General features: G+C 33.9%; 1 protein-coding gene across 1 annotated transcript; it reads left to right on the top strand.

Annotated features, from left to right (window-relative positions):
• On the top strand, positions 1 to 27,609 carry RGS18 (regulator of G protein signaling 18). The gene is made up of 5 exons (XM_032137248.2): positions 1 to 295; positions 766 to 867; positions 1,917 to 1,978; positions 22,921 to 23,087; positions 25,917 to 27,609. Exons 1-5 carry the CDS (start codon positions 177 to 179, stop codon positions 26,172 to 26,174), a joined length of 708 nt encoding a protein of 235 aa, XP_031993139.1. The 5' UTR covers positions 1 to 176; the 3' UTR covers positions 26,175 to 27,609.

The following is a 27,609-nucleotide window of genomic DNA, read 5'->3' as shown; positions in this document are numbered from 1 at the left end:
AGTTCTGCATTTCTGCAGAGGCAGAAAGAAACACAGCTCTTGACTTCTTTTTTGTAAACATTACTTTAAGAGTTGTGATAACTTTTTATTCTACTAGGTATACGTATGGAATACTATTAATAAATGAACTAGAGAAGTATGTAATAAATTAGACATCTCTTCATTTTAGAGAGAAGATGGAAACAACATTGCTTTTCTTTTCTCAAATAAATATGTGTGAATCAAAAGAAAAAACTTTTTTCAAGTTAATACATGGTTCAGGAAAAGAAGAAACAACCAAAGAAGCCAAAATCAGGTAAAATTATACAATTTTAAGTCAGCCTTATACTTTTGAAAGTATAATTGAGGTTGAAGATTCATTACTTCTTGTTTTTGAACTATTGGGTGGAAAATATATTGATCGTATTGTTATAATTTGGGAAAAAAAACACCTTTTTATTTCTTAGGTTTAAACAACAAACTGTGAAATCTAAAGTGTTCTCATTAAAAAAAAATTGTAATAATTTTAGCCACACAGAGGAACTAGTACAATCTTTATTGAAATATAATCTCAAATATTTGATTGTCAGTGAGCAAAAGGAGAAACATTTTCATATGTTACCCTCATTCCTCCACAAATACAGTATTTAAATGGGATTCATGAGTGTGTGGGAATGGGTATAAGTGGGCGTGGGTTTTTACCAATTACAAAATTTTCTGGTAGTCAGCAGGAGAGATTTTAACTATCATCTAAATTGTCCTGACACAAAGTCCTTTTTATTACAGAGCTAAAGAAAAAAGAAATAGACTAAGTCTTCTTGTGCTGAAACCTGAGTTTCATGAAGACACCCGCTCCAGTAGATCTGAGCACTTGGCCAAAGAAACAAGGTGAATAAATTTTCAGTATTTTGAGGAAGATTTTGCTGATTCTATCATTAAAGATTTAAGAAAAATGCAATTAGGGATTTCTGATTTATTGAAAATTACACAGTAATATAAGGAAAGTTAGAAATTTCATTTGAAGAGACTAGAAATATTTCATAAAATTAAATCACTTGAATTAAATCGCTTGAATTGAATAATCGTATGAACACTTAAAGCTGCTCTTTTAAAATTATATACCTGTCAATTTTAAATGATATATTTTACTCCTTATAATCTGATAAAATGCTCATTAATTTAAGAGTTTTCACAATGCAATATTGTCATAATAGAGAGCTATTCATCTCTTTCTTTAGTAGTTGGAAAAAACACCCCCATTATAGCAAGTAAAGCACAAACAATGTCTTTTAATACTTAGCATTTATTTAATTCAAAAAAATGCAAAAACCTTATATACTAGTTTCATACAAATTCTTCCAAATTGAGTATAATAAAAAAGATCTGAAAAAATATATTCAATTCTCCACATTATCAACATCTCTAGAATATTTTTTCTATTAAAATATATTTCTTATCCCTTTGAAACTTTATTAGTCAAACTTCCTGTATCCGTTTTAAAAAAAATTTGCAGCCTAGTGTGGTTACAGCTTCAAGGAAATTGCAGTATAATTTTTTTTTTTAACTGAAAGATACTGTGAGTTTAGTTTTTTTCTACTTGCTGAATTTAAACAGATAGTTGACCTGATTTCTTTATATTTGTTCTCTGTGCTTTTTAACCTAAAAAAGGATTAATTTTTAATTAAAAAATAAGACAACTCACATATCCATGAGAAAAAGTAATGTTATTTTAACACATTATTCAACAGACAAATTCCAAAAGAAAATTGAACAATGTTTTCAAAGTTTCTAATGTAAATACAATTTTCATTATATTATAATCAAAGGAGAAACTGTGAAATATAATTGAAAAGAGCAGTACAATAGCATATGTTAGAACAGATTCATAAACAGACTTTCTGCACACTCCATTATAAAACATTTTGTTTCTTATACAGAGTCTCCCCTGAAGAGGCAGTGAAATGGGGTGAATCATTTGACAAACTGCTTTCCCATAGAGGTTAGTGGTACTTTCACCAAATATTTTATTGCTTAATGGAAAATTACACAAACTATGCATGTAATTATCCAAAACAATAGGTCACAAAATTTTTGTCTGATTGTTAATTTTCAGTAATTCACTTTTCTGATCAACAGAACTAAATAATAGAAAAGTCAAATAGTGGAAATTTTTTTAAAAGGTCTCATTTTGTTTAGAATTACCTACTGTGGGTGAAATATTAGTTATTTATACTGTAGCTAGTTTCAGTTTTTAAATTTTTCTGATTTTTGAATGAAATATTTGGTTTTATCAAATTCATGATTAACGAACTATTCATGTTAGTTTCATTGTTCAAGGATTAAAAATATAAAGTAATTCTTTTGGTGGACATACAGGAAACCCACATAAACCAGTTTTTTTGTTTGTTTATTTTTGTTTTTTGTTTTGAGACAGAGTCTCGCTCTGTCACCCAGGCTGGAGTGCAGTGGCGCGATCTTGGCTCACTGCAAGCTCCGCCTTCGAGGTTCATGCCATTCTCCTGCCTCAGCCTCCCGAGTAGCTGGGACTACAGGCTCCCACCACCACGCTCAGCTATTTTTTTTTGTATTTTTAGTATAGACGGGGTTTCACCGTGTTAGCCAGGATGGTCTCAATATGCTGACCTCGTGATCCACCCATCTCAGCCTCCCAAAGTGCTGGGATTACAGGCGTGAGCCACTGCGCCCGGCCCCATAAACACAGTTTTAAAAAACTTTTATAAATTCTTCATTCTGTACTTCGCATCAATTGTCTATTTTTAAAGCAGAATTTTGTAGAAATGTTGAGAATCGAGTGTGTATTTAAGGTGGAACTTTGTCTGTGAGATGGAGGGTGAGGACAAGCATCAAGGCCTCATTTGACTCTGGAACACTGATAATATAGCATGGCTTAGGAGGCAGGCTCCCTGGATTGCCACTCTTCAGGATCAATTTACATAAGGTAGCAAGTGAGTGAACTTTGTTATCTTTATTCATTTATGCTTTCTTTCAGATAGAAAGACTGAACTGAGCAGGTGATGCAGCTAGGCAATCACAGATTTATTATTCTCCACCCTGAACTTGGCAGAGTCTGCTAAAAAAGCAATGCTTTATCATTACCAAACATCCACCTCAAGCCCACAGCTTTTTTTTTTGCACCTTAAACTTGTCCAGTTTCTTACCTTAGTCTTTGTCTGAAATACAATCATTTCCCAGCTCTTCCCAGACCCTTCCAAGATGAGGTTAGCCTGACTACTCTAACTACTCCTTGTAGCATTGCCTGTGTCTGTGACAATTTTAAAGTGTCTAATGGAAGAAAGGATTCCTGTTGCCAGGACAGTTGGGAGTGGAATATTTGTAATTTACCCTCAATTACTGTGCTCCATTTAATGTAACAACAACTTTTCTTTTCTGACATAATTTTTTTGTTTTATTCCCTTCCTTAATTGTCCAACTCTTTATAAGGTCTTGGTGACCTTTTCATGTTCTTCTGAATTTAGTGATATAAAAATTCTATATCTGTAGACGATACCTGAAAACTTTCCCTCTGCCAATGAAAGTAAATGGCTGCCTCTGAATTGTAATATTTATAGGTAGAGAAATCAAGGCTTAAACTTAGGTAAGGATGTAATCAATGAGAATGGAGAGTAGTGGTAAGAAAGTTTGTGCTGACAAAGTTAAACTTTTATTCCTTGTATTTCACTCTAAGACTAGCTACTATCACTCCCTGTTTTGGGGAAAAGTAACTTAAACAGCCTTCCCTAACTACTGTACTCACTTTTCTTCATTTCCAGTATACGACAATTCATTTTTTGTTGTTTTTTGTTTGTTTTTGTTTTGTTTTCTTTTTTTGTTTTTTGGTTTGTTTGTTGTTTTGTTTTGTTTTGTTTTTGTGTTTTGAGACAGAGTCTTGCTCTGTAGCCTAGGCTGGAGTGCACTGGCACAATCTCAGCTCATTGCAACCTCCACCTCTTGGGTTCAAGGGATTCTCCTGCCTCAGCCTCTGAAGTAGCTGGGATTACAGGCACAGGCCACCACACCCGGCTAATTTTTGTATTTTTATCATATTGGTCTCGAACACCTGACCTTAAGTGATCCACCCATCTAGGCCTCCCAAAGTGATGGGATTACAGGCGTGAGCCATTGTGCCCAGCCCCAGTATACAACAATTTCTAAACTATTGTTAAAATTCTTACCAAATCTATGTCAAACTTGCCCCGTACTCACTTTCTTGCTCCCATTGTTTTGGTTCAGTTTCAGATATGTTCTTTATAGATTAATTACAATAACTTGTGTAAAACTTGCTTCCATAATTCATGTCCCCCAAATGTGTTTATTTTAAAATCTCCTCTCATATTCAACATTTTGGTACTGCACTGCCCTTTAGACTCTTCACCAGTCAGAGAAGGAGAAATGAAAAGAAAACAACAACAAAAATAAGAGGACTGGGATTAATTTCTTTATAATATAAGTATTTATTAGAAGGAAACATACATCTTTTCATTTGTGGATTCCTAAACTTAGCACATCCCCTGGAAAAGAATATAACTGAATTTGTTTCTAGAAGTTAGTCCAGAGTTCCAGTGAAATTCAAGTTTTAGTTTTCTCCTAAAACATAAATGGTTGTATAATCTTAGTTAAGCTTCCTAATCACTCTGACTTTCAGCTTCCTCCACTGTAAATGAAGATAACGTTTTTAGCTCCAACAGAAATAGATTTCTGTTAGGAATAAATGAGATGATGAATAAGAAACCAATAAATCTTGGACACTACAGAAATATCAATGATTGCTGCTATTATAAAAAATAATATTTACTAACCAGCTTAATAATCTTTTTTTTTTCTGTTTCCAGTCTACTTACGACTGGATGATGATCAATTAGAGGGTTAAAATTTCAATTGACAATAACATATAGACAGGATTTCTTTCACTTAATAAATTAGTATATAATAATTTCATCATACTTTCATTACTCATTCAAAGCATAAGATTTAGCAGGATGATTAGTCCTACAGAAAATCCTCAGCTAGCATTCTGTAATCTTTCTTCTTTAAAAGTGGTAAAAAGCAAAAGGACAAAATCAAATCTGCTACTCTCTCTTTTCTCTACTGGTAATATTAAAGAACAGTAAACTATCTGCAATTTAAATCAAGAAGAGACACATTTAAAGAAATCAGCACTGACCCACTGGATATTATCACCTGTCATGATTACAACACTAAATATATTATATTGAATTCACAGAATTTATATTACAAGTATTATTTTACTCAATCTCCCCAATCCAATTATTTTTATTACAATGCTTATAATAATATTAAATTGTAAAGCTTAAAAGAATCACCTAAAACAAGCCTTTTGTTTGCAATGGTTAAATTCAGTTTATTTCTATTTATTTGACTCTAGTAGAAAAGTGTGCGTGTGTGTGTGTGTGAATATATATATGCATATATATATATTTAAAGAGAAAGATCCTACACACACACACACACACACACGCACACACACACTTCAAGAAAGATGTTGCTCTATCAAATTTTATCAAATTTCCATTTGTAAAATTTTCTTTTATAAAATTTTATAAAATGCATACTTTTCTCAAATTCTGTATGTTATGTCTATTAAAAGGAAACAAAATTTATTCAGTTTAGTCAAATGAGAAATGAAGTGATAAATCAAACTAGATACAATGGAAATTTGGGTATTCAATTTGACAAAAACAGTTAATATTAGAACCATCATAAATCGATTATTAGCAGTTTTAGGAATGAAACCACAGGATGGATGGTTTTTACCCTAAATTTTAGGGGATTAATCAAAATTCACTAGCTGAACAAGGACAGAAGGCGACCATCCAAGCAAAGAATCAGTATAGGAATGGGGCATTAAACAATATAATTTAATTAGGGAATTAAGACCAAAATAATTCTTTATTGAAAAACACAATTTGAAAGGGATGGTGTCTTAGGGTAACAGACAATATATCCATGAGATCAAAACAGAAAGGTCGCTGATTTTTGCTCTGTTCCACAGAAATCAAATGATTCAGGGAGGTGTTCTGATAATTCTATTTTATTCAAATTTTAGTCACATAGTTTAACTCTTTTAAAACTTAAAAAAATGAGTAAAGTATAAACTTCAGTTAAAAATTATGCAACGGTGTTGTTTCAGTAACTGCAACAAATGTCCCATACCAACATAAGATATTAATAACAGGGGGACATTGAATGGGGGGCATATTACCTTCTTCTAAATCTGTACTACCTTCTATACTACCTTCTTGTTGTGGGAAGTCAGGGACCCCAAAAGGAGGGACCAGCTGAAGCTATGGCAGAATAATATAAATTGTGAAGATTTCCTGGACATTTATCACTTCCCCACCCCAGTCAATACTCTTATAATTTCCTATGCCTATCTTTACTTTAATCTCTTAATCCCGTCATCTTCATAAACTGAGGATGTATGTCGCCTCAGGATCCTGTGATGATTGTGTTAGCTGTGCAAATTGTTTGTAAAGCATGTGTGTTTGAACAATACAAAATCTGGGCACCCTGAAAAAGAACAGGATAACAGCGATGTTCAGGGAACAAGGGAGATAACCATTAGGTCTGATTGCCTGAGACCCGGGCAGGACAGAGTCATATTTCTCTTATTGCCGAAAATGGGTAAGAGAAATATCGCTGAATTCTTTCCCCAGTAAGGAATATTAATAATTAACAGCCCTGAGAAAAGAATGGATTCCCTGGGGAGGCCTCTAAAATGGCCACTCTGGGAGTGTCTGCTTTATGCAGTTGTAGATCGAGATGAAACATGCCCTGGTCTCCTGCAGCGACCCCAGGCTTGCTAGGATTAGGAAATTCTAGCCTGGCAAATTCTAGGCAGAGTGGTACTCGCCTCTTGAACCCTGTTTCCTGTTAAGATGTTTATCGATGACAATGCTTGCACAGTGGGACATGAAACTTCATCAGAAATTGTCATTTTGCCCTGACCTTGTGACCTTGTCCTGCCCATTTGCCTTGTGATATTTTATTGTCTTTGAAGCATGTGATCTCTGTGACCCACACCCTATTCATACACTCCCTCCCCTTTGAAAATTGCTAATAAAAACTTGCTGGTTTGTGGCTCAGGGGGCATCATGGGACATGCCAACACAATGTCTCCCCCGGACACCCAGCTTTAAAATTTCTCTCTTTTGTACTCTTTCCCTTTATTTCTCAGACTGGCCAACACTTAGGGAAAATAGAAAAGAACCTACGTTGAAATATTGGGGTCTGGTTCCCCTGATACCTTCTGCAAAATATTTCCGTAAATCTAAATCTACTGAAGAATAAAATACTTTATAAAATGATCTCAGGAATGTTACATAGTAAATTTTAACACAATGAAGTCCGTCAATAATTTAAATTCTGTTTCTTATTTGGTTCTATGGAGCTATTAGTCTATTTTTTTCTGCTATTTTTATTTGTTGTCAAATTTGTCTGAATAATAATGAATAATAAAAATTTGTAGTTTAATACTACATGTATATAAACCAGTAATTTCTAAGGGCTATTTAAATTTAAAAAGTAGTAACAAATCAAAAATTAAGTATCAAACTATATCTGTCATTCATAATCATAAATTTTTAATTTAGTTTTATCAGGCTTCTCACCAGCTTTATAAAAGTTAATTTTATCAATTTGAACTTATAAAATCAGTTGATGCCAATAAAATATAGAGATATATTATACACACATATGTGTTTTTATTTGTATACATATATGTATATGGCTCTGTGTAGGCACCTTTGAAAGTAAAATGATACTGCTGTATAATACATAACTTCTAAAATAACTTGCTAAACAGCTTTTTTAAATATTATATAGAACTTGCAGTATATCGTGTAGGCTTTAGAAGATCACTAAAAGAGATTAAATAGATGTATGCAATAATTCAACAGGCAAAAGGTAATTCTTGAGATAGAGGCAAGGAAACACTTAGAGTACTAAGAGATTTTGACATGATTCTGGAAAAGCAGTAAGTTTACTCTGAGGCAAAGGATAATAAACACATTATATAATTAAGTTGGGAACAAACTTTGGAAGCCTTTGTGTGTTAAAAAGATAACTCTGATGGTTAGAAAGGTAAAAGTCCATGCATGTAATATAGACTACCTACAAAGTCGTTATATAAAAGCTAAATTCAAAGTAAGGACTCCCTTAGAAAAAAAAAATGGATAAACTTAGTGACTTAATCAATGTGTATGTATGTTATAGAGTGAGAAGATGAAGGAATAGGAAACAAAGAAGGATGAGCCAAAGATTTCTAGATTTCATTTTTATTATAATAGGAAGATAATATGATGTCTGTAATAGATGCAAAATAGAGGAGGATGAACAAGACTTGTAAAAAGAGAACAGGGTAGAGTTTGAACATTTTTTGTCCGTGGTAAACCTTGTCAAAAGTTTTGCAGGGTTTTGCAAGTGCACACCTAAAATATGGAAGGCTGACTTACAGAAAGAGATTTTCTAACCAGCTCACATTGTTGATAATTGCTTATCTGAATGAAAATGTTGTATCTCATGAGGGGAATTTCTATCAATTAGACAATCTTTCCACTACTACAAAACTGTTCCTTTTCTTTGTGTACCCTTTTATCCAGTCATTGCTAAAAACTACAATAGTTTTAACCTTTGTATTAATGAATATTTACTTGAACTTTTTAATCTCTGAATTGTGGTTCTAAGTAACTTCTGAAAACAATTTGTAACATGTAGGATGGAAGTAGAATATGTAAGTCATTGCACATCCTGTATTTAAAAATACAAACTGACTATACTTTGGAAAATACGTATTACTAAGTTTGAGTAAAGACTATAAGGAAATGCATACTTCACTTTTGGGGGAGGAAATGAGTACTTTTTCTTATACTTTTCACCTTGTGGCTTTCCAAGTTACAGTTCCTAATTTTTGGTTACCAATTTTCTGCAAGATAAAGAATTTCAGTGCTCTAAAAATTTAAATTTCTAACTCAAGCTAACCCATAACAAGCACAAGCACTCAACTGTTTTTTTTGTTTTTTTTTTTTTTTTTTTTGTTTTTTTTTTGAGATTGAATCTCACCCTGTCACCCAGGCTGGAGCACAATGACGCAATCTCAGCTCACTGCAACCTCCACCTCCTGGGTTCAAGCGATTCTCCTGCCTCAGCCTCCCGAGTAGCTGGGATTTCAGAAGCGCGCCACCACACCTGGCTGATTTTTTGTATCTTTAGTAGAGACAGGGTTTCACCATGTTGGCCAGGCTGGTCTCAAACTGCTGACCTAGTGATCTACATGCCTCGACCTCCCAAAGTGCTGGGATTACAGACATGAGCCACTATGCCTGTCCAACAAGCACTCAATTTCTTAATTTATCTAAAGATTAAAAATAAAACCCAGTCCTAATTATAACGCATCACATAAACCATTTATTATGGCAAAAGAAACCACATTCTATGGCAAGTCAGAGCTACAAAGCCAAATGTTACAGAAGAAACAATGCAACTTAGTACTTCGGATATTATACGGTACTTGGGTTTCCAACTTCAGATTTTCTAGACTTTTTGTTTCATTTGGTTTCTTGGCATCAGAAAAATACTCCAACAGATGCCAGAGTTTCAATTTAGAAACATGCAATTACAAGCATTTCATATTTGTATGACACATTGAGCCAGCTTCTTCCAGTGTGAATTCTAATCCCAGGTTCTATCAAGCACTTTTGGCAGCTGCATTCACCACTGCCGCCTTCCAAAGGACTGTTTAGTAAGTTACTGCCTCTGTATGAGAAATGGTTCCATTGTGAACTGACTTAATGCAGCTGCCCAAAGTGAGTAAGAGAAACAGGAAGTAACTAACGTGCTGGGATAAGTAACTAATGTGCTGGGAAAATGTACAGCATTACACATTACTTTAAAAAAGTTATTTACTTAAAATTTTAATTAATAAACTTCTTTCTCATTCATCCTTTATTCATTTCTTGAATTAGTATTTTTTCTTTACTATTATATTCATATTATGCCAACAAAATCCATTCACTTTAGTTAATGCATCATGAGCACTCAGAACATACATAGCACTTTTCTTGATATTAGTATGCTGACTTCACTTTGAATGTCTGTATCAAGCACTAGACTAACCACAGTAACAAAGGGCTTTTGCATAATATTTCAGAGCACAGCAGATGGCACAGAGTCGACACTCATGCTTGTGAATTAGTGAAGGACTCTATTTGAAATAATGTTTATGTTATTTTCTGGAAGACTTCTATTTGAATTTTATGCAAGTTGATTTTCCTCTGCTACTTTGAACAGAATAAGTCACTCTTTTAATTGTCCTTCCTCAGTCCTTGGTTCATACATGCCTGTCCTGCCCATTAATCTCCATATTCCTCAACAGTAAGGACTTTGTTTTCTTTATGGCAGTTTAGTTGTAAAAGTCCTGTAATTTTAAATAGGATGAACCTGGGTTCAAGCACTTACACTATCTTTTACCATCTGTAAGATTTAATGCAAGTTAACTCTCTGAACGTCAACTTCTTCATCTATAAACATGAGTCTAACAAGACTTACTCCGTAGGGGTGATGTGAAAATTAAATGGAATTGTGCCAATAAAAGGCATATAGCAATGTGCTAAGACCTTAATGAACACTCAAAACTCCTAACTTGTAAATTCTGTTTAAATATATAACACAGTTCTCAGGTTCAGACTAAGTTTTTTTTTAAAATCAGTAATTATAGGTTAAAAGTTATTTTAATAAATAACAATTTCAGCTATCTGGCTTCTGGGCATTTTCTTTTAGCTGACAGTACAAAAAATTTATGATAATTCTAATTTGTTAATTATAGAAATAATGGTCATATTCTTCTGAAATCATGAAAATTAATAACTCACTTTAGGAGTAATTTGATATTTAAAAACTGATCAATCCATGCTTATGCATAACATGTGGCCAGAGTGCAGTAGATTAAAATCGAAAACGTTTATGCCTTCACTGGGTCAGTGCGACTTTATTTATAAGCCAAACAAAACATACTTTCTTTCCTCTTTGGAAATATGACCTTGAAACAGGTTGGTCTTTCCTTGTAATGTAACTGGCATTTTATTTTGCCAACTTTGCTTTAATTTCCATTTAAATAGTAACTGAGGAACAAGCAAGGACAAGATAAAATGCCTCTTATTGTGAAATGGGGAAAGGCAGGACCTATATCATAAACAAACAGATCAATAACGCCCAATGGTATCCTTTTTAATATCAGCAGAAGGCACATTTCCATATGACTACTTTTTGTTTTCTTTTTAATTAGGATTACCTGAAAATCTTCTCACAATTATTTTGTTGTCCTGCTTCCAGTTTTTTCTTAATATCTAGCCAAGAAATTCTCTTCAGAAATCTACTTTATAGCAACTATTAAGCAAAGCATACTAAGATACTGACCCTGCAATAAGAAATACGACATTTTAGAATTCTATTAAAAAATTAGAAAGATCTATCGGCTCTGAAGATAGTTATCAGAGATAAATTAACAATGATTTTTAGAGTTAAGTCTAGTAAAAAAATGGATATTAACTTAGAAAAAGGACAAATACTTTAGCAATTTGAAAGATTAAGTAAGTACAGGTGGTAAATAGCTGGTTTCCATTTTATCTTAAATATTTATTAAAGGGAAAGTTCTCAAGAAGAATTTGTTTTAAGTAGTTCTGGGCAGAGGCTACGGCTAACTGCCGAAAGTTTAGTTCAGGCCAGTTGGTGCATAGATAATTGTTTTTTTGTGGTGGTTTTCTTTTACAGACCTAAACATTGCCCCACGTTTCAAATTATATTTCAGTTACAATTTAGGGTTTGAAAGGCATGTGATACGGTTTGGTTGTGTGACCTATCCAAATGTCATGCTGAAATGTGACCTCTGAAGCTGAAGGTGAGCCTAGTGGGAGACATTTGGGTCATGGAGCGAATCCCTCATGAATGGCTTTGTACTGTCTTCGCAGTAATAAGCAAGTTATCATTCTTTTAGTTAACATGCAAGCTGAATGTTTACAAACGCCTGAGACCTGCCTTTTTTCTCACTGCCTCTTATCTTGTGATACACTGGCTTCCCCTTTGCCTTCCTCCATGAGTAAAAGCTTCCTGAGGCCTCATCAGAAGCAGAGCTGATGAACCATGAGCTAAATAAATCTATGTTCTTTATAAATTACTCAGCCTCAGGTATTCGTTTATAGCAATGCAAAATGAACTAACATAGCATGTCAGCATGTTTTGTCTTAGTCTCCTTATTTTATTCCAAGATCATTATAGAAGACAGAGGGGGAAAAATTAGAAAAAAAAAAAGAAGACAAGTAAAACTGTAGACTAAGTAATAAAACCATCCCTCCAGTTACAAAATGGAAAAGAAATAAATTATCAAGCTGCTGTCAATCAGCAGCCAAACAATACTTATTCAGCTTATTTCCTAAAGTGATCATAAGGCTCCAGGTTTACTTGAAGTCTTGAGAGGATATTGCAATTTAGCTTTCAAAAATTAAGGGAATATAGTCTTGGACAATTCATGACACAAATTGCTTTTATGCAAGTCCAAGTTCTCAAATGCAGGTGGTGAAAGGGATTGTGGGAAGGAAAATCAAATAGGAACGTTCTAAGAAACAATAATCCCTATGGGTGCTTATGTGCTTATTAATAAGCCACAGTACAACCAGCACATCTGATGCCCTGTTGTTCACTTTGGCAATTATTTTGTAGCTAGACCATTAACTTTACTCTGAAAACCTATATGTTTGTAGGTATTTGGAGGAAATGTACAATGTATCAAAATGCCTCAAAGAACCATTGTTCATTTATATTTCCCTTTTACAGTCTGAGAAACGCATATACTCAGTGTGAGAAATCAGTCTTGAAAAGAATACACTAACTGAGCTAGAGAAAGAAGAGCAACTTGATCACTCTTGCTTCTCAGTGGTCAGAGTTTGCTGACTCATTCAAGAATCACTTAGCAGTAAGGCCTTCAGCAGAGAGTTGTGTTTGACTAGAAATTATCTTACTGGCATCTCAGGACTGCAGACAAGTTCTGTAAGTTGCTTGTCAGTTTTACAATGCCTTGTCAAATTATTTTTGAGCCCAACCTTCCTTTGTCTCTCTAGTTAGTTAACTAATATGTAACTACTAACATCTGTTGCTCATGGTAAATTTACTGAGGAAAAGAAATGGCAGGATCTCCCTTTGTCCAGTTGAAAACATCCCAATGAAGAGGCCGTGGTGCAGAAGAGACCTGTGCCATCCTTTTCTCGTGGTAGTGGCTGAAATCATTCTGTACTATAAAGCTTAGGGATTTCTGTAGGTTGTCATGTCTTTGTCTAACTACTGATTTCCTAAACAGTAAGTTCCTGGAACTCAACATTAAAAAGATTGCTTACAACATTAAAAAATCATGCTTCATGACAAAGAGGATAAGGTCTATATAAAGGAGGAATAAATGGTGATACAAAAAGAATAATTAGAGGAAATTGTATTGGTTTCCTGTTGCTGCTATATCAACTTACCACAACTACAGTGATTAAAACAACACAATTTTATTATCTTAAAGTTGTGTTAGAAGTCCAGTATGGGTTTGATCAAAATAAATCAAGATGTCAGCAGGCTATTCTTTTTTTGGAGGGTTTAAGGAAGAATCCCGTTTCTGCTCATTTGGATTGCTGGCAGAATTAAGCTGTTTGCAGGTACAGACCAACTACTTCCTTCCCTTGCTGGCTGCAAACTGAGGTTCATTCCCACTGCTATGGTTTGGATGTGGTTTGTTTCTCCCCCCACCCCAAATCTCAGGTTGAAATTTGATCCTCAATGTGGTGATGTTGGGAGGGGGCACTTAGGGTACTTGTTTCTATCATGGGAGACGTTCCCCCAGGATTGGCTTGATGTGATTTCAGCAATAGTGAGTTTTCTCTCTTGAAAGACTGGATTGGTTCTCAGGGGAATGGATTCGTTCCCTCGAGAGCAGGTTGTTATGAAGCCAGGATGCCCCTCGGGTTTGATCCCTCTCTGCACATGCCCACTTCTTCTTTGGTCTTCACCATGTTTTGACCCAGCACAAAACCCTCACCAGAAGCCAAGCATATGCCAGCAGGCTTCTTATACCACTTGCAGAACTGTGAGTAAAATAAACCTTTTTCTATATAAACTACCAGCTTCAGGCATTCCTTTATAGCAACACAAAACAGACTAAGACACCCACCTTCTAGAATACACTACATTTCCTGGGTCATGACCATCTTCTTCATACTCAAAGCCAGCAGCAGAGTCGGGTCCTTCTTAGGTCACATCTCTCTGATCTACTCTTTTGCCTCTTCTACTTTTAAGGACTCATGTGATTAGGTGGATCTACCTTGATAATCTCCCCCATCTCAAGGTCCAGAACTATATTTAGTTCCTTTTTTCCCACAAGTCCTGGAGATTAGGGCATGAACACCTTTGGAGGGTTTTTTCTCTGCCTACCAAAGAAGAAATGCCTACCAAAGAAGAAATTTTCTCAACGCCTTGCTGAGAAAAATATGCATATATATATATACACACACACACACACACACACACACACGTATGAAATCTGGGGCAATTGAACTTATCTGAATCTCAGTTGTCTCATCTAAGTAAATGAATATAAGACATATTCCATGTATCTGTTATAAAAATTAAATGAGGTAATGTATATAAGTAACACTTAACCTTCAAAACCTCTAAACATGTTATAAATGCAAAACCCCTTAGTTATTACCATAATTCTACCAATAGAAATTTATTCCTCTTGTTTCATTTTATACGGAACTTTTTATATTAGTAATTGTCATTGACCATGAGGAATAGTTCTAGACAGCTGTAAACATTTTAAAAAATGTGGTAATCTAAGTTAAAATGAGTTGAACAGACAAAGCTACAACATTTATTTCAACTTTTTTCAGCCATAATGCCAGAATATTTTCACCTTCTTTATAAATAGCTGGATTTTAAAACATGTACTTTGTGTAGAATCTTTGCTTCTATAATCATGAGAGATATTGTGTAATTTTCTTCACTTCTTTCTTAGTCTTTACTTGTTTTTTTATGGGGCAGAGTGACAAGTTTTGGTATTAGAGTGATCCTCATCTCATAAAATGAGGTGGAAAGTGTTCATCTCCTCTCAATTTTCTCAAAGCAAGTATGTAAGTTTAGAATACATTTTTTTTCTTAAATGTTTGATGGAATTTACTAAATTTGGTCCCAGGTATTTTTGGGGGGAGAGAAATATTTTATTATAAAATCTAATAATTGAATTACGGCTACCAGATCTTCCAATTCTTCAAGTGTCAGTTTGGGTATAGGTTTATTGTTTTTTTAAACAATTTCCCTATGCCATATAAATTATACTTACTGACATTAAGTCATTCATAATATTCACTTGTTTGTAATATATGTAAGATCTGTACTAATATTTATGGTTTGCTTCCTAATATGAAAGACTCTTGTTAGGGGTTTTATTTTATTAATATTTTAACAGAACCAACTTTGGCTTTGTTAATCTCTGTAGTTTTTCTATTACATATATTTTTCCTCTTGTTTTTATTTTTATTTTTTCTTCTACTGACTGTGTATTTAATTTGCTCTTCTTTTCAAGTTTCTTAAGGTGGAAACCTAGATCTTAATTTTTATACCGTTCCTGTTTTTTTCTTTCTTTTTTTTTTTTTTACTAGACCACCATTTTGTGCAATAAAATTCTCTCTAGCCACCGTTTAAGCTGCATCTCACAAATTTTTGATCTGCTGTACTTTCACTATAATTCAAGTATAAATATTTTTCTAATTTTCCTTCCGATTTCTCTAACATGTAGGTTATTGTGTTTATTACATATTTATCACAAACACACTGGGTATTGTGTGCTTATTTTCAAATATTTGTTTTTGTTTTGTTTTTATCTATGTTACTAGTGTCAATTATTAATTCAAACCCCTTGTGGGCAAAGGACATATCTGTAAGGTATCAAGCTTTTTGAAATTCATTTATGCTCATATTATGAGTCTAACACAGAGTTTATTTGGGATAATATTCCTTGTGCATTTGAAAAGATGTGTTTGGTAGATTATTTTGTAATTTTTCAATTCAGTCTAATGATGTTTAAGTTTTATATATTGTCATTGATATTGTCTACTTTTTTCTATGAATTAATGAGTAAGCAGAATTAAAATCTATACCTAAATTGTGAATTTTTCTACTTCTGTTCTATGAGTTTGCTTCATGTATTTTGAAGCTCTAAATTAAGTTCATATATGTTTAGGATTGTTATGTACTAGTAATAATTGGTCACTTAAAAATTACAACATGGAAATACTCTTTATTTTGAAGTTACTTTTTCAAGCCATGTGAAGATTTTTTTATTCAGATTTCTTATGCTTAACCTCTGCACTGTGTAACATTTTTATCCATTTTCTTCATCTTCCTGATACTTTTCATTTAATGTGTCTCTTGTTGCCAATATGTAGTCTGTTTTTACTTTTTAACCCAGTCAGATAATCTCTTTTAATTGGAATGTTTAGCTCATTTAAATGTTATCTCCTCATTGATATATATGAGCTTGGATCTAACATCTTACTATTTATTTTCTATTTGTTTCCTCATTTTGTTGTTGTTTTCTTTTCCTCCTTTCCTACCTTATTTAGATTAAGTCAATCTGTCTTCTATCCAACTATCTGCTAACATACCCATCCCTTCTGCAGTCTTTAATCTGTTGCCATGACCATCCAATATTTTTTATTTTTAATTTTTTTTTACATTTTATTTCCTGAATTTCAACTTGATTACTTTTTATAGTTTAAATTTTGTCTTAGGTCTTTTTTAACCTTTGTGTTTTTCAAAAAATTTATATGAGCTTTTTTAAAGTTTTTGTCTGCTATTTCCAACATTTTAGATACCTCATGATCAGTTTTTATTGATATTTTATCAACAAACAAAATATTGATAATAAGTCATGAAAATTTCCTTACATCACTAATTTTTTTTGTATGTGAGCATGGAGGATGACATAGGAGTCTAAATTATGTGGTCTTCCCTTATAGAGTATTGAATCATTTTTCTGGAAGTGAATTAAATCACTGTTGTATCCTCTTGATTTTTTTCTGATCAGTTCGATCCTTTAAGGCTGGTATCTCTCAGAATTGTCTTAGTATGAGGACAAGACCTTTCTTAGTAGTAGGACAAGACATAGTATGTATACCAGAAACATGACCTTTCTTTGGTGTCTTTTCTATGGCTGAGCCAGAAATCCAAAGTCATCCGAACCTATCAAAACTCTCATATCTCCATTTACCTCAGTCCCATAAGCATCTGTCTTCTTCTAGACTTCACAAAATTTGCCCTGCTCATGTGCAGCTTAGCCCTCAGTCAAGTCTCTGCAGGAAAACTGCATGCGGGCTTCTGGGTCCCCTTATAAAGCAGATTCACTCTGCAGTGGTTACCAATTAAGCCCCCTATATCGTGGGCTACAATTTTGATTACTTGCACAAATCCACTGTGATAGAACACTGATACAACTAGTTAGGCAAAGCAACTTTAGTACTTGCAAATAGGCAGCAAGGGATAATAGAAGCCTAGTATTCATAATGAGCTGCCCCCTCAACACTCAGGAAAGCTGCTAAGAGTGAATTAAATCTTGTCTATGATGTTCCAATTGCACGGCAGCTGAGGGATCCCAGAAAGCAGCCTGTCCTGGTTTTTATGACCGAGGGAATACAGGTATCCTCGGGCTAAAGTGTCAAAGAAGATCCTATTTTAGGGTGGCAAAGGAACACAGCAGGGTTATTCTGGTCAGTTTCTCTTATCTCAGGATGTTGCATTGTCAGCACATTGTACATTTATTTTTGAGAACTACAAGTGACCAAAGAGAACAAGTTGGTACAAGGTCACTCAAACTGTCCGACACCCTCCTGCATGTCTCCTTTTCCAAATACATCATAATGCCCAAACTCTTATCTCTGCCTTCTCAATTCAGCAAGACTTGTTACTGTGGTTAGCCTCCATCTTCATGCATTCCAGTCTTAAAAATGCCTCCAGGTAGAAAACCAGAGCAAACCTAGCACTCACTTCATGTGTTTTTCTTCTCATCTGTTGCCAGTTGTATTCTGCTTGAAAACTACTGCCTCAATATTTTTTCTAGTTTTATAGTTATTTGTGGTAGGAGGACAAGTCTGGTTCCCACTACTTTGTAATGACTCTCCTCCTCTTAATAGTTTAGTAGTAATATGTTCTTCTATTTAAGGTAGTGCTCTATAGGTTAAATATCAAATCAAGGGCTTTGTTCACTTCTAAAATTGCTGGTCGCTGGTACCTAGACCAGTGTCTGGAACATAGCATGTGATCAATATTGTTTCGATGAATTAATGAGTTATTCAGTGGGGAGTTCAGGATGCAAACAAAAATATTTAATAAGATAGTTGAACAAAGTAAGGAATACATTATATGTTTCAATACCTCATAGTGCTATCCAACAGAGAGCAGTGTACCACCAGAAATGTTTGTCAGCTTGTCCAAAGTCATATAGACTGGCATTTACCACAAACTCCAGCTTCACACGTTCTCAAAATTGATGCTGTCATCTTGTTAGCATGCCAGGAAGGACCCAACTCTCAGTAGAAGGCTCACATTGGCAAAACTCATGAGGTTAAATTCCAAACTAATAATATAGATTCAGAAATAAAACTGTCACTGATAGCCATTTTTCTACCTTTTCATATGACCAAAGAAGCAGCCAAAATTTTGCTTGCCAAGCATGAAACTAGAATATTAATCAAATGTTTAATGTCATCAAGCTAAGAGTTAACTTTTTTAATAAACTAGTATATTTTTAATTACATATTTTTGTCCATATTCACAATAGGACACAATTTTGTGGATTTTTTTTTTTTTTTGCTTTTTTATGTTACCAGCTCTGATTGTCCATATCTCTTGTAAATATGATAGGTCTGATATTTCATTTAGTACACAAAATATTTCCTAGAACTGTTTCATGTTTTTAATATAATTCTGTATTTTTATAATTAATTCAATTATTTGTTGATAATTTATTTTAGTATTATTAAATAATTATTGAGTTATTTCTCATGTTGGGTACTGGAAATTTGGTGACAAGTTAGACAAGGGTCTTCATCTTATATATGTTACAGTGTAGCCTGGAAAACAAAAGTTAACAGGCAACTGCAGTACAATATTTTAAGTTTACCCGGCACAGTAGAAGGCCATATATGAAGGACTCCCAACTCGTTCTTTAGAGATTGGTGAAGTCTTTCCGGACAAGATGAAATGTAATTTCAACCTCAATGAATATAGGCTGTATGGATTAGATTAATAAAATTGCTTTATGGATTTAGAATAGGAAGGGAAAACTATTCTCAACAGGAGCTAAAACTAAGAGATTCAGGAACATGGCACATGAATGGAACTATACGTGTTTCTCTGTGAGTGGAGCTTAAATCAGTGTAAAAACATAGTAGGAAGAGATGAACGCTATTGGGAAATTTTAAATGGTGAAGAATCATAATAAAATTTGTACTGCAGAAAGATATTACTGATGAGAATGTGGATAATACTCTTCTTGGAGGTTGGAGGAAGAGACAAGGAAAACCTAAATTCAGGGTCACCAGTTAGGTGGTTTTTATAATAATTTGTGTGAGAGATAGTTCCAGTCTAAATAAAAGTAATTACAGATTGCACAAAAATAAAAAGACAGACGTAGGCTATATGAAAGGGGAAATTTTTTAAGATTTGATTATCAGCTATGTGTGAGATAAAAGGAAAATTAAATATCCCTGAGAATAAATGCCAGGGTTTCCGTTTACATCCCCGAGTGGATAGCGTCTTTAAATGGGAAATGTATGGAGGGAAGGTTTTAGGTAAAGATGATAAATGCACCATTCATATGACTAATTAAATGGTCAATTAAATGATGTTTTTCACATGTTGGTTGATATGAACTTGGAGCTCAGGAAAAAGAGGCTTGAGATAAGTTCTAAGAATCATCTCCATATTGATTGGGTGTTGAAGTAATTTTTCAGGAAATGAGTTTAAGGGAAAGATGAAGAAGGATAAACTGAGAAGGATTTGGGGATGCAATAGTCAGAGGTGTAATAGGAAACTCTGGAGTTTAGCTGCCATTGAGGAGAATTACAGGCAATTCTCTACCGTGCCTGCTGTTGTGGAGAAATGAAATAACATATGGATGGAAACAAAAATGTTCACTAACTATAACATTAAGTCAATTTGGCAAAAATAATTTAAGTAAAGTGTTGAATAGAAACCACATTTTTGTGTGTTGGAAAGTAAATGAGATAGAGGGGATTAAGAGACTAAGTGTAGAAAACTTACTCAAAGATTTTATATCTGTAAGGAGAAAAGATAGGTCAGTAGCTAGAGGAATATTTGAAGCTATGATTTTAAAAATAATTTCTTGTAAGAAGATTAAAATATTTTAATGATATCAACATGTAAAACAAAAACTTTATTGTTTTTCAGAATTGTTTGTTTCTAATGCCGCACTTTGTCTACAGGTGTTAACAATATGCATAAATTACAGTTGAATGTCAGAAAAAAGGAGTTCAGGAAAAATGTCAAGAGAGAAGATGGGCGAATAGGGAAGATAAAGGAAAGAAGGAAAAGGAGAATGCAAAGGACAGAATTTTAGCAAATAGCACATTTAATGGGGAACAGAGGGAGTTAAACCTAAACAGACAACACACAAAAAAAACGATCACACAGTATGAAGTAGGAGATATGGCATCCTACAATCCTATGTGGAAGAGTATTTGAAAAGGGAGGGGGTCAGTATTATCAGATGCTGCCAAGTGGGAAGTCCAGATGGGACTCATGATATTTCCTTATGCAATAACTTACGTAAGGAGAGCAGAAAGAGAAATGGGCTATAACTAGAGAGTGAGAGTGAATCTAAAGAAAGATTGCTAAAACTCATTTAAATCCAACTCAAATGTGATTTATTCTGAGAAAGTTTATCTGAAAAATCCATTAGGAACGTATTTCCCTTCCCTCAACATTTCTATAGTGCAACTACCATACACCCAAGCAATTTCAATCCTTGGAATTTATTCCAGATAGAGACTTATGTTCATTTTTGAAAACTATACACAAATGTTTATAGCAGATTTATTTGTAATAACCGAAAAAAAAGAAATAACCCATGTTACCTTCAATGGCAGAATGGTTAAACAAATGATAGTATATTCATATCATGGAATATAATACAGCAACAAAGAGAAACAAACCATTGATACATTCATCAACCTGAATAAATCTCCAGAGAATCAGGCTGTGTGGAAAATAGAAACATCTAAAACAACATATACTACATGATTTAATTTATATAACATTCTTGAATTGACAAAATTATAGCAATGAAGACCAGATTAGTGGTTCCCTGGAGTTAAAAATAATTACATGTGGGGAGATGTAAATGTGGCTGTAAAGGGGCAACATGTGTTATACTTGTAACTTTCTGTATCTTGATTATATTAATTAATGTCACTATCCTAGATGTGATATTTCACTGTAGTTTTCCAAGTTGTTACACTGGTGAAAACTGGATAAAGATTACATGGGGTCTCACCTAGGAACTTCCTAGGAGTTCATGTAAATCTATAATTTTCTCAAAATAAAAAAGTTTAACTTTTAAAAGACTTAAAAATAAGTAGAGTTAGTTAAAAAAGATAGTTGAAAGAGCCCTAGTTTTGAAGTCACATTGTCTTAAGGTTGAATCCAAAGTCTGCTGCTTTTTTAGTTATGTAAATGTCATCTTAGTGAGCCTTAAATAAAAATTATCAAGATCATCATCATCATCACAACCACCATTACTAAAACCCTTATGCACTTTTTAATGTCCCCGTTACTGTTCCAAACACTTGGTGTACTTTAACACATTTAATTCTCTCAACAGCCCTATCAGGTAGGGATCATTATTATCTTAATTTGAAATACTGAAAAACTAAGGCACAGAAAGAAAAGGTAATATGCTCAGGGCCACATATTAACTAAATGAACACTAATTTGAGCCCAGATAGTCTTCCACAAGACTTGATACCTGCCCTGAACATTTATGGGGCAAGACAAAAAGTGAAAAAGAGGTCCCACGCTGGATGTCTAAATGCTTAGGAGCTATAGAAACTAATAACTTTAAAATACATATGCTATCCTTCTGCTTTGACAAATATACTTTGTAAGCCACTTGGAAGATTATGTTTGAATTTAAAATTTTCAGACACTTAACGGTTCCACTCTATAAACACGACCTACCACCTTTTTCGTTTCCCCCATGGTTTGGTTTCACACTGTGAGCAGCTCTTTGCACATTTGAGTACACACTCCAGCCTGCACATTGAAGCCTTATTCATACTCAGGCCTAAGGGTACAAATACCAGTGAGTCAGTGTGTTTTTGGTAGATGGACTTGGAGAAAAGGCTGTGTAAATGCTGGAAGCATAGAGCTTTTAGTCAGGAAATCTCAAGATCCTGAATACCAAAGGCATGGTGTAGAAGTAGGTAGGATCCGTTCCAACTGTAATGGTTTCTTGACTCTGTGTAATCACCCCTCACACTCTGGGAGGGGAATGGATAAAAGAGACATAAAGTGAGGTCCACCGTAGGGGGTCCCTCTTACTCTTAGGCCTAAAGTCAAACTTAAGCCTGAGTGAGATACTGTCTTATTTCAGTGGGAATAATACTTTCCTTTTACAGTTGTGAAAACTACATGAGGGTCTCTCATGTATATTGTGCAAGATGTGTGCTGCGGTGCTGCATTAGAGGGAAGATGTAGGTTTTCTGTTAATATTTGCAATTATGTTTTATTATCAATCAATCAGTAAATGTTTCCAACATTAATACTATTTTATAGTTATATTATTTATTTTCTTGATAGATGGACTAGAGGCTTTTACCAGATTTCTTAAAACTGAATTCAGTGAGGAAAATATTGAATTTTGGATAGCCTGTGAAGATTTCAAGAAAAGCAAGGGACCTCAACAAATTCACCCTAAAGCAAAAGCAATATATGAGAAATTTATACAGACTGATGCTCCAAAAGAGGTACAGTAAAGATAACTGTAAAAATACATAATTGCTTTCAAAAATTTTTAATAATTTTATTTTTAAATTGTGAATTATATTTTTCCCAACTTATTTTTATTAATTTTATTTATAATTGACATGTAATAATTATACATGTTAGTGAGATGATACAGTGTGATTTTTAATATATGTATGCATTGTATAATGATAAAATCAGTTAGCATATTCATCGAATTAAACATATATCATTTCTTTGTGGTGATAATATTCAATATGTTCTTTTCTAGCGATCTTGAAATATACCACGTATTATTATTCACTATAATCACCTGTTAGGTAATATAACACCAGAAGTTATTCTTCCTATCTATCTCTGTACCTTTTGATCCATCCTTTCTCCATCCTCCCATCCTTCCTACCTTACCTAGCCCTTGGTAACCACTATTCTGCTCTCTACTTCTATGTTAGAAACTTTATTAGATTGCATATACAAGTCAGATCATGTAGTATTTATTTTTGTGTGCCTGGCTTATTTCATTTAATATAATGTCCTCCAGGTTCATTCACATTACCACAGATGACCGAGTTTCTTTGTTTTTTAATACCTCAATAGTGTTCCATATGTACCACATTTTCTTTATACATTCATCCTTTGATGGACATTTAGGTTGATTCCATCTCTTGGATACTGTGAATAATGCTGCAATAAACATGGGAGTGTAGATATCTCTTTAACATGCTGATTTCCATTCCTTTAGATATATACCTAGAAGTAGAATGGCTGGATCATATGTTAGATTTATTTTTAATTTTTGAGGAACCCTTATACTATTTTCTCTAATGGCTGAACTACCTTACATGCCCCCCAACAATGCATGAGTTTCCCTTTCTCCACATCTTCAGCAACATTTGTTATTTTTTGTCTTTTTCATTAAAAGCCATTCTAACCGAAGTGAGTTGGTATCTCATTATGGTTTCTACTGGCATATCCCTGATGGGTAATGATGTTGAACATTTTGTCCAAAATGGCACTTTATGTCTTTTTTTGAGAAATGTCTATTCAGAGCTAAATTTTTTAGATAATCTGTCTTTATCAAATTTGTACCCTCATACATTCTACCAGAATGTTCATGATGTTGCTGGAGGGAAGATAATTATTTATACATATTTATCCATACAAATGGAAGACATTGTAAGATACTATCATAGAAGGAAAAGTACAATTAGAGTCACTTTTCAGAGTTATTTTCATTCTAGACTAAGAGTGAATATGATAAATTGCAACATTTAGATTCATTCACTTATTCATATTAATCACTTTAGCACAAGCAACCTCTCATAGAAACTAAAGATTTCTATAAGTGGTGAAGTCAAGAGACATCAAGAAGTTTGCATCATATACCAATTTAATTTTGGCTCATCTATTTATACGGAGTTTTGTTTGCTTTAGGGCTACCTTAAAGACAGGTTAAAAGAAAAAATCTTACAATAGAGAGATGAGGTAAACCTAACTAGGCAAGTTTTCAAGTGGAAAACAATTGAGATTTTCTTTTACTCCGAACTCAATGTGAAGTAATTGTGTGATACAATTGCTAAAATGGGTATAAGACTAGCAAATATGACTTGACTGCCCTAAAATATTAAGTAGAGCTTCAAAGTTTCTAATATGTGTTTTATAAATAGTGCTTCTCCCAAAACCAACGTTTTACATCGTTTTTTAATAAAAAGGCAGCTAGTTGTATTGTGTTACGAACAAGGGGAAAGAAAGCCCCTACCTGAAAACCTACCACCATCAGAACCAGATATATATGCAGTGCTATGATACAAGGCATTAAAGAATTTTACATCTTTAAAAGACATTCATACTACAGCATATGTTTGCTTGGAGGAAATCATCATAACACAATGAAATGAGCACTGGAATAAAGAGAAGCCCCATATTAAAATCTCAAATATGCCCCAGCTCATATTTTCCCATGACTCAAATAATTTAGCCTCTGTGAGGTTTAGTTACCTATTCTGAAAGTGAGTTATGCTTTAATTATTTCTATGATCTTTAGCAGTTCAATATTCCATTATTCTAAATTCATAGAGAGTAAGAAGGACCAGGGATTCCAGGGGAGAAGAAACAGATGAAATGCTAGTCAAGAATAGAGGAAAATACCCAAGCATCTACATTAGGCCATTCTTGCACTGCAATAAACACGACAGCACTGTTCACAATAACCAAAATGTGGAAACAACCCAATTGTTTACCAACAAATGAATGGATAAATGAAACGTAGTATACCTATAGAATGGAATATTCAACCACAGATAGAATAAACTTTTTGATACATGCGAAAAAAAATAGAACTATCTGAGACTAGGTAATTTATAAGAAAATAACTTTGGCTCATGGTTCTGCAGGCTATACAGGAAACCTAACAGCATCTGCTTTTGAGAAGAACTCCCGAAGCTTCCAATCATGGCAAAAGGCAGAGGGGGAGCAGTTATCTCACATTTCAGAAGCAGGCGCAAAAGGAGAGAGAGTGAGGTGTCACACACTTTTAAACAGCCAGATCTTGCCAGAAGCCACTCACTATCATGAGGACAGCACTAAGGAGATGGTGCTAAACCATTCGTGAGAAATCCACCCCCATGATCCAATAACTGCCCACCAGACTCCACCTCCAATGCTGGGGATTACAATTAAGCATGAGGTTTGGGCAGGCTACACACATCCAAACTATATCAGCTTCTAAGCCCACTATGCCAACTCCAACATTGCATCAGTCCTGTGCTGTTTCTCAAAGTTGTTTATATAAGCATATTAACTATAATCACACTTTTTTTCTGTTTATCCAGGTTAACCTTGATTTTCACACAAAAGAAGTCATTACAAACAGCATCACTCAACCTACCCTCCACAGTTTTGATGCTGCACAAAGCAGAGTGTATCAGCTCATGGAACAAGACAGTTATACACGTTTTCTGAAATCTGACATCTATTTAGACTTGATTGAAGGAAGACCTCAGAGACCAACAAATCTTAGGAGACGATCACGCTCATTTACCTGCAATGAATTCCAAGATGTACAATCAGATGTTGCCATTTGGTTATAAAGAAAATCGATTTTGCTCATTTTTATGACAAACTTATACATCTGCTTCTAACATATCGCATGTTTATGTTAAGATTTGGTCCCATCCTTTAAACTGAAATATGTCACATGAAATGATTTTAAAAATGTAAAAACAAAACTTTTTGCTAACAAAATACATACAGTATCTGCCAGTATATTGTGTAAAACCTTCTATTTGATGTCATTCCATTCATAATCAGAAAAAAACATTTCTTAATTAAAAGGCAGTACAAAAAAGGTAATAATGTTTTATAAGATTGTAGAGTTAAGTAAAAGTTAAGCTTTTGCAAAGTTGTCAAAAGTTCAAACAAAAATCTAGTTGGGATTTTTTACAAAAGCAACATAATATGTGTTATATAAACATAATAATACTCAGATATCCAAATGTTCAGATAGCATTTTTCATAATGAATGTTCTCTTTTTTTGGTAATAGTGTAGAAGTGATCTGGTTCTTACAATGGGAGAGGAAGAACATTTATTGTTGGGTTACTACTTACCCTGTCCCAAGAATAGTAATATCACTTCTAGTTATAAGCCAGCAACAGGAACTTTTGTGAAGACACATTCATCTCTACAGAACTTCAGATTAAATATAATCTAGATTAATGACTGAGAATAAGGTCCACATTTGAACTCATTCCTAAGTGGGCATGGACATACCCAGTTACACGAAGCACTTCTGTTGGTCACAAAAACATGACCAGATTTTGCGTATCTCCAGGTAGGGAACTGAGTAGACTACCTTATCACCTGCTAAGAAAACTTGCTACTAAACTATTAGACCATCAATGGCTTGAATAAAATCCAGAGAAGGTTTTGCCCAGGACATCTCATGTTTGGCCCTTTTAGAATTGGGGTAGAAATCAGAAATGAGATGAGGGGTAGAAGCAAGGAGTCTAAGGCCCTGGCGATTTGGGCATCTGCCGCATTGGTTCATATTCAGAAAGTGTTATCTCATTGATTATGTTATTGTTAAACAAATCTCCTTAAGTAATTATTATTCAAATAAGATTATACTAATACATCTATATGTCACTGTTTTAAAGAGATATTTAATTTTTAATGTGTGTTACATGGTCTGTAAATATTTGTATTTAAAAATGCCATGCATTAGGCTTTGGAAATATAATGTTAGTTGAAATGGAAAATGTAAAAACTTCAGATCATTTGTAGTAATAAATATTTTTAACTTCATTCATACAGTTAAGTTTATCTGACAATAAAAGCTCTGACTGAATGTTGATTATCCTTCCTATTATGTAATAAGGAATAAACATATTTTCTTCCTTTAGAGTAATATTGGGATAGAAAGTATTAATTGAGTTATTGTATCATTGATCTTAATGCTATATCAGTTGTTTAAACTGTTGTGAATATAAAAGCAAAGTATCTTGTGTTTCAAAATTCAAGTAAA

Source organism: Hylobates moloch, unplaced genomic scaffold (genome assembly GCF_009828535.3).
Source record: "Hylobates moloch isolate HMO894 unplaced genomic scaffold, HMol_V3 SCAFFOLD_18, whole genome shotgun sequence".
Classification (NCBI taxonomy): Eukaryota; Metazoa; Chordata; class Mammalia; order Primates; family Hylobatidae; genus Hylobates; species Hylobates moloch.
Note: the sequence above shows the minus strand (reverse complement) of the source record. Positions and strands in the feature narration are given on the sequence as shown.

Coding starts and splice junctions, on each gene's coding strand:
- RGS18 (XM_032137248.2), top strand. CDS start 177: ATGGAAACAACATTGCTTTTCTTTTCTCAAATAAATATGTGTGAATCA. Junction 296..765: donor ACCAAAGAAGCCAAAATCAG/GTAAAATTATAC, acceptor TTTTTATTACAG/AGCTAAAGAAAAAAGAAATA. Junction 1,979..22,920: donor CAAACTGCTTTCCCATAGAG/GTTAGTGGTACT, acceptor TTTTCTTGATAG/ATGGACTAGAGGCTTTTACC.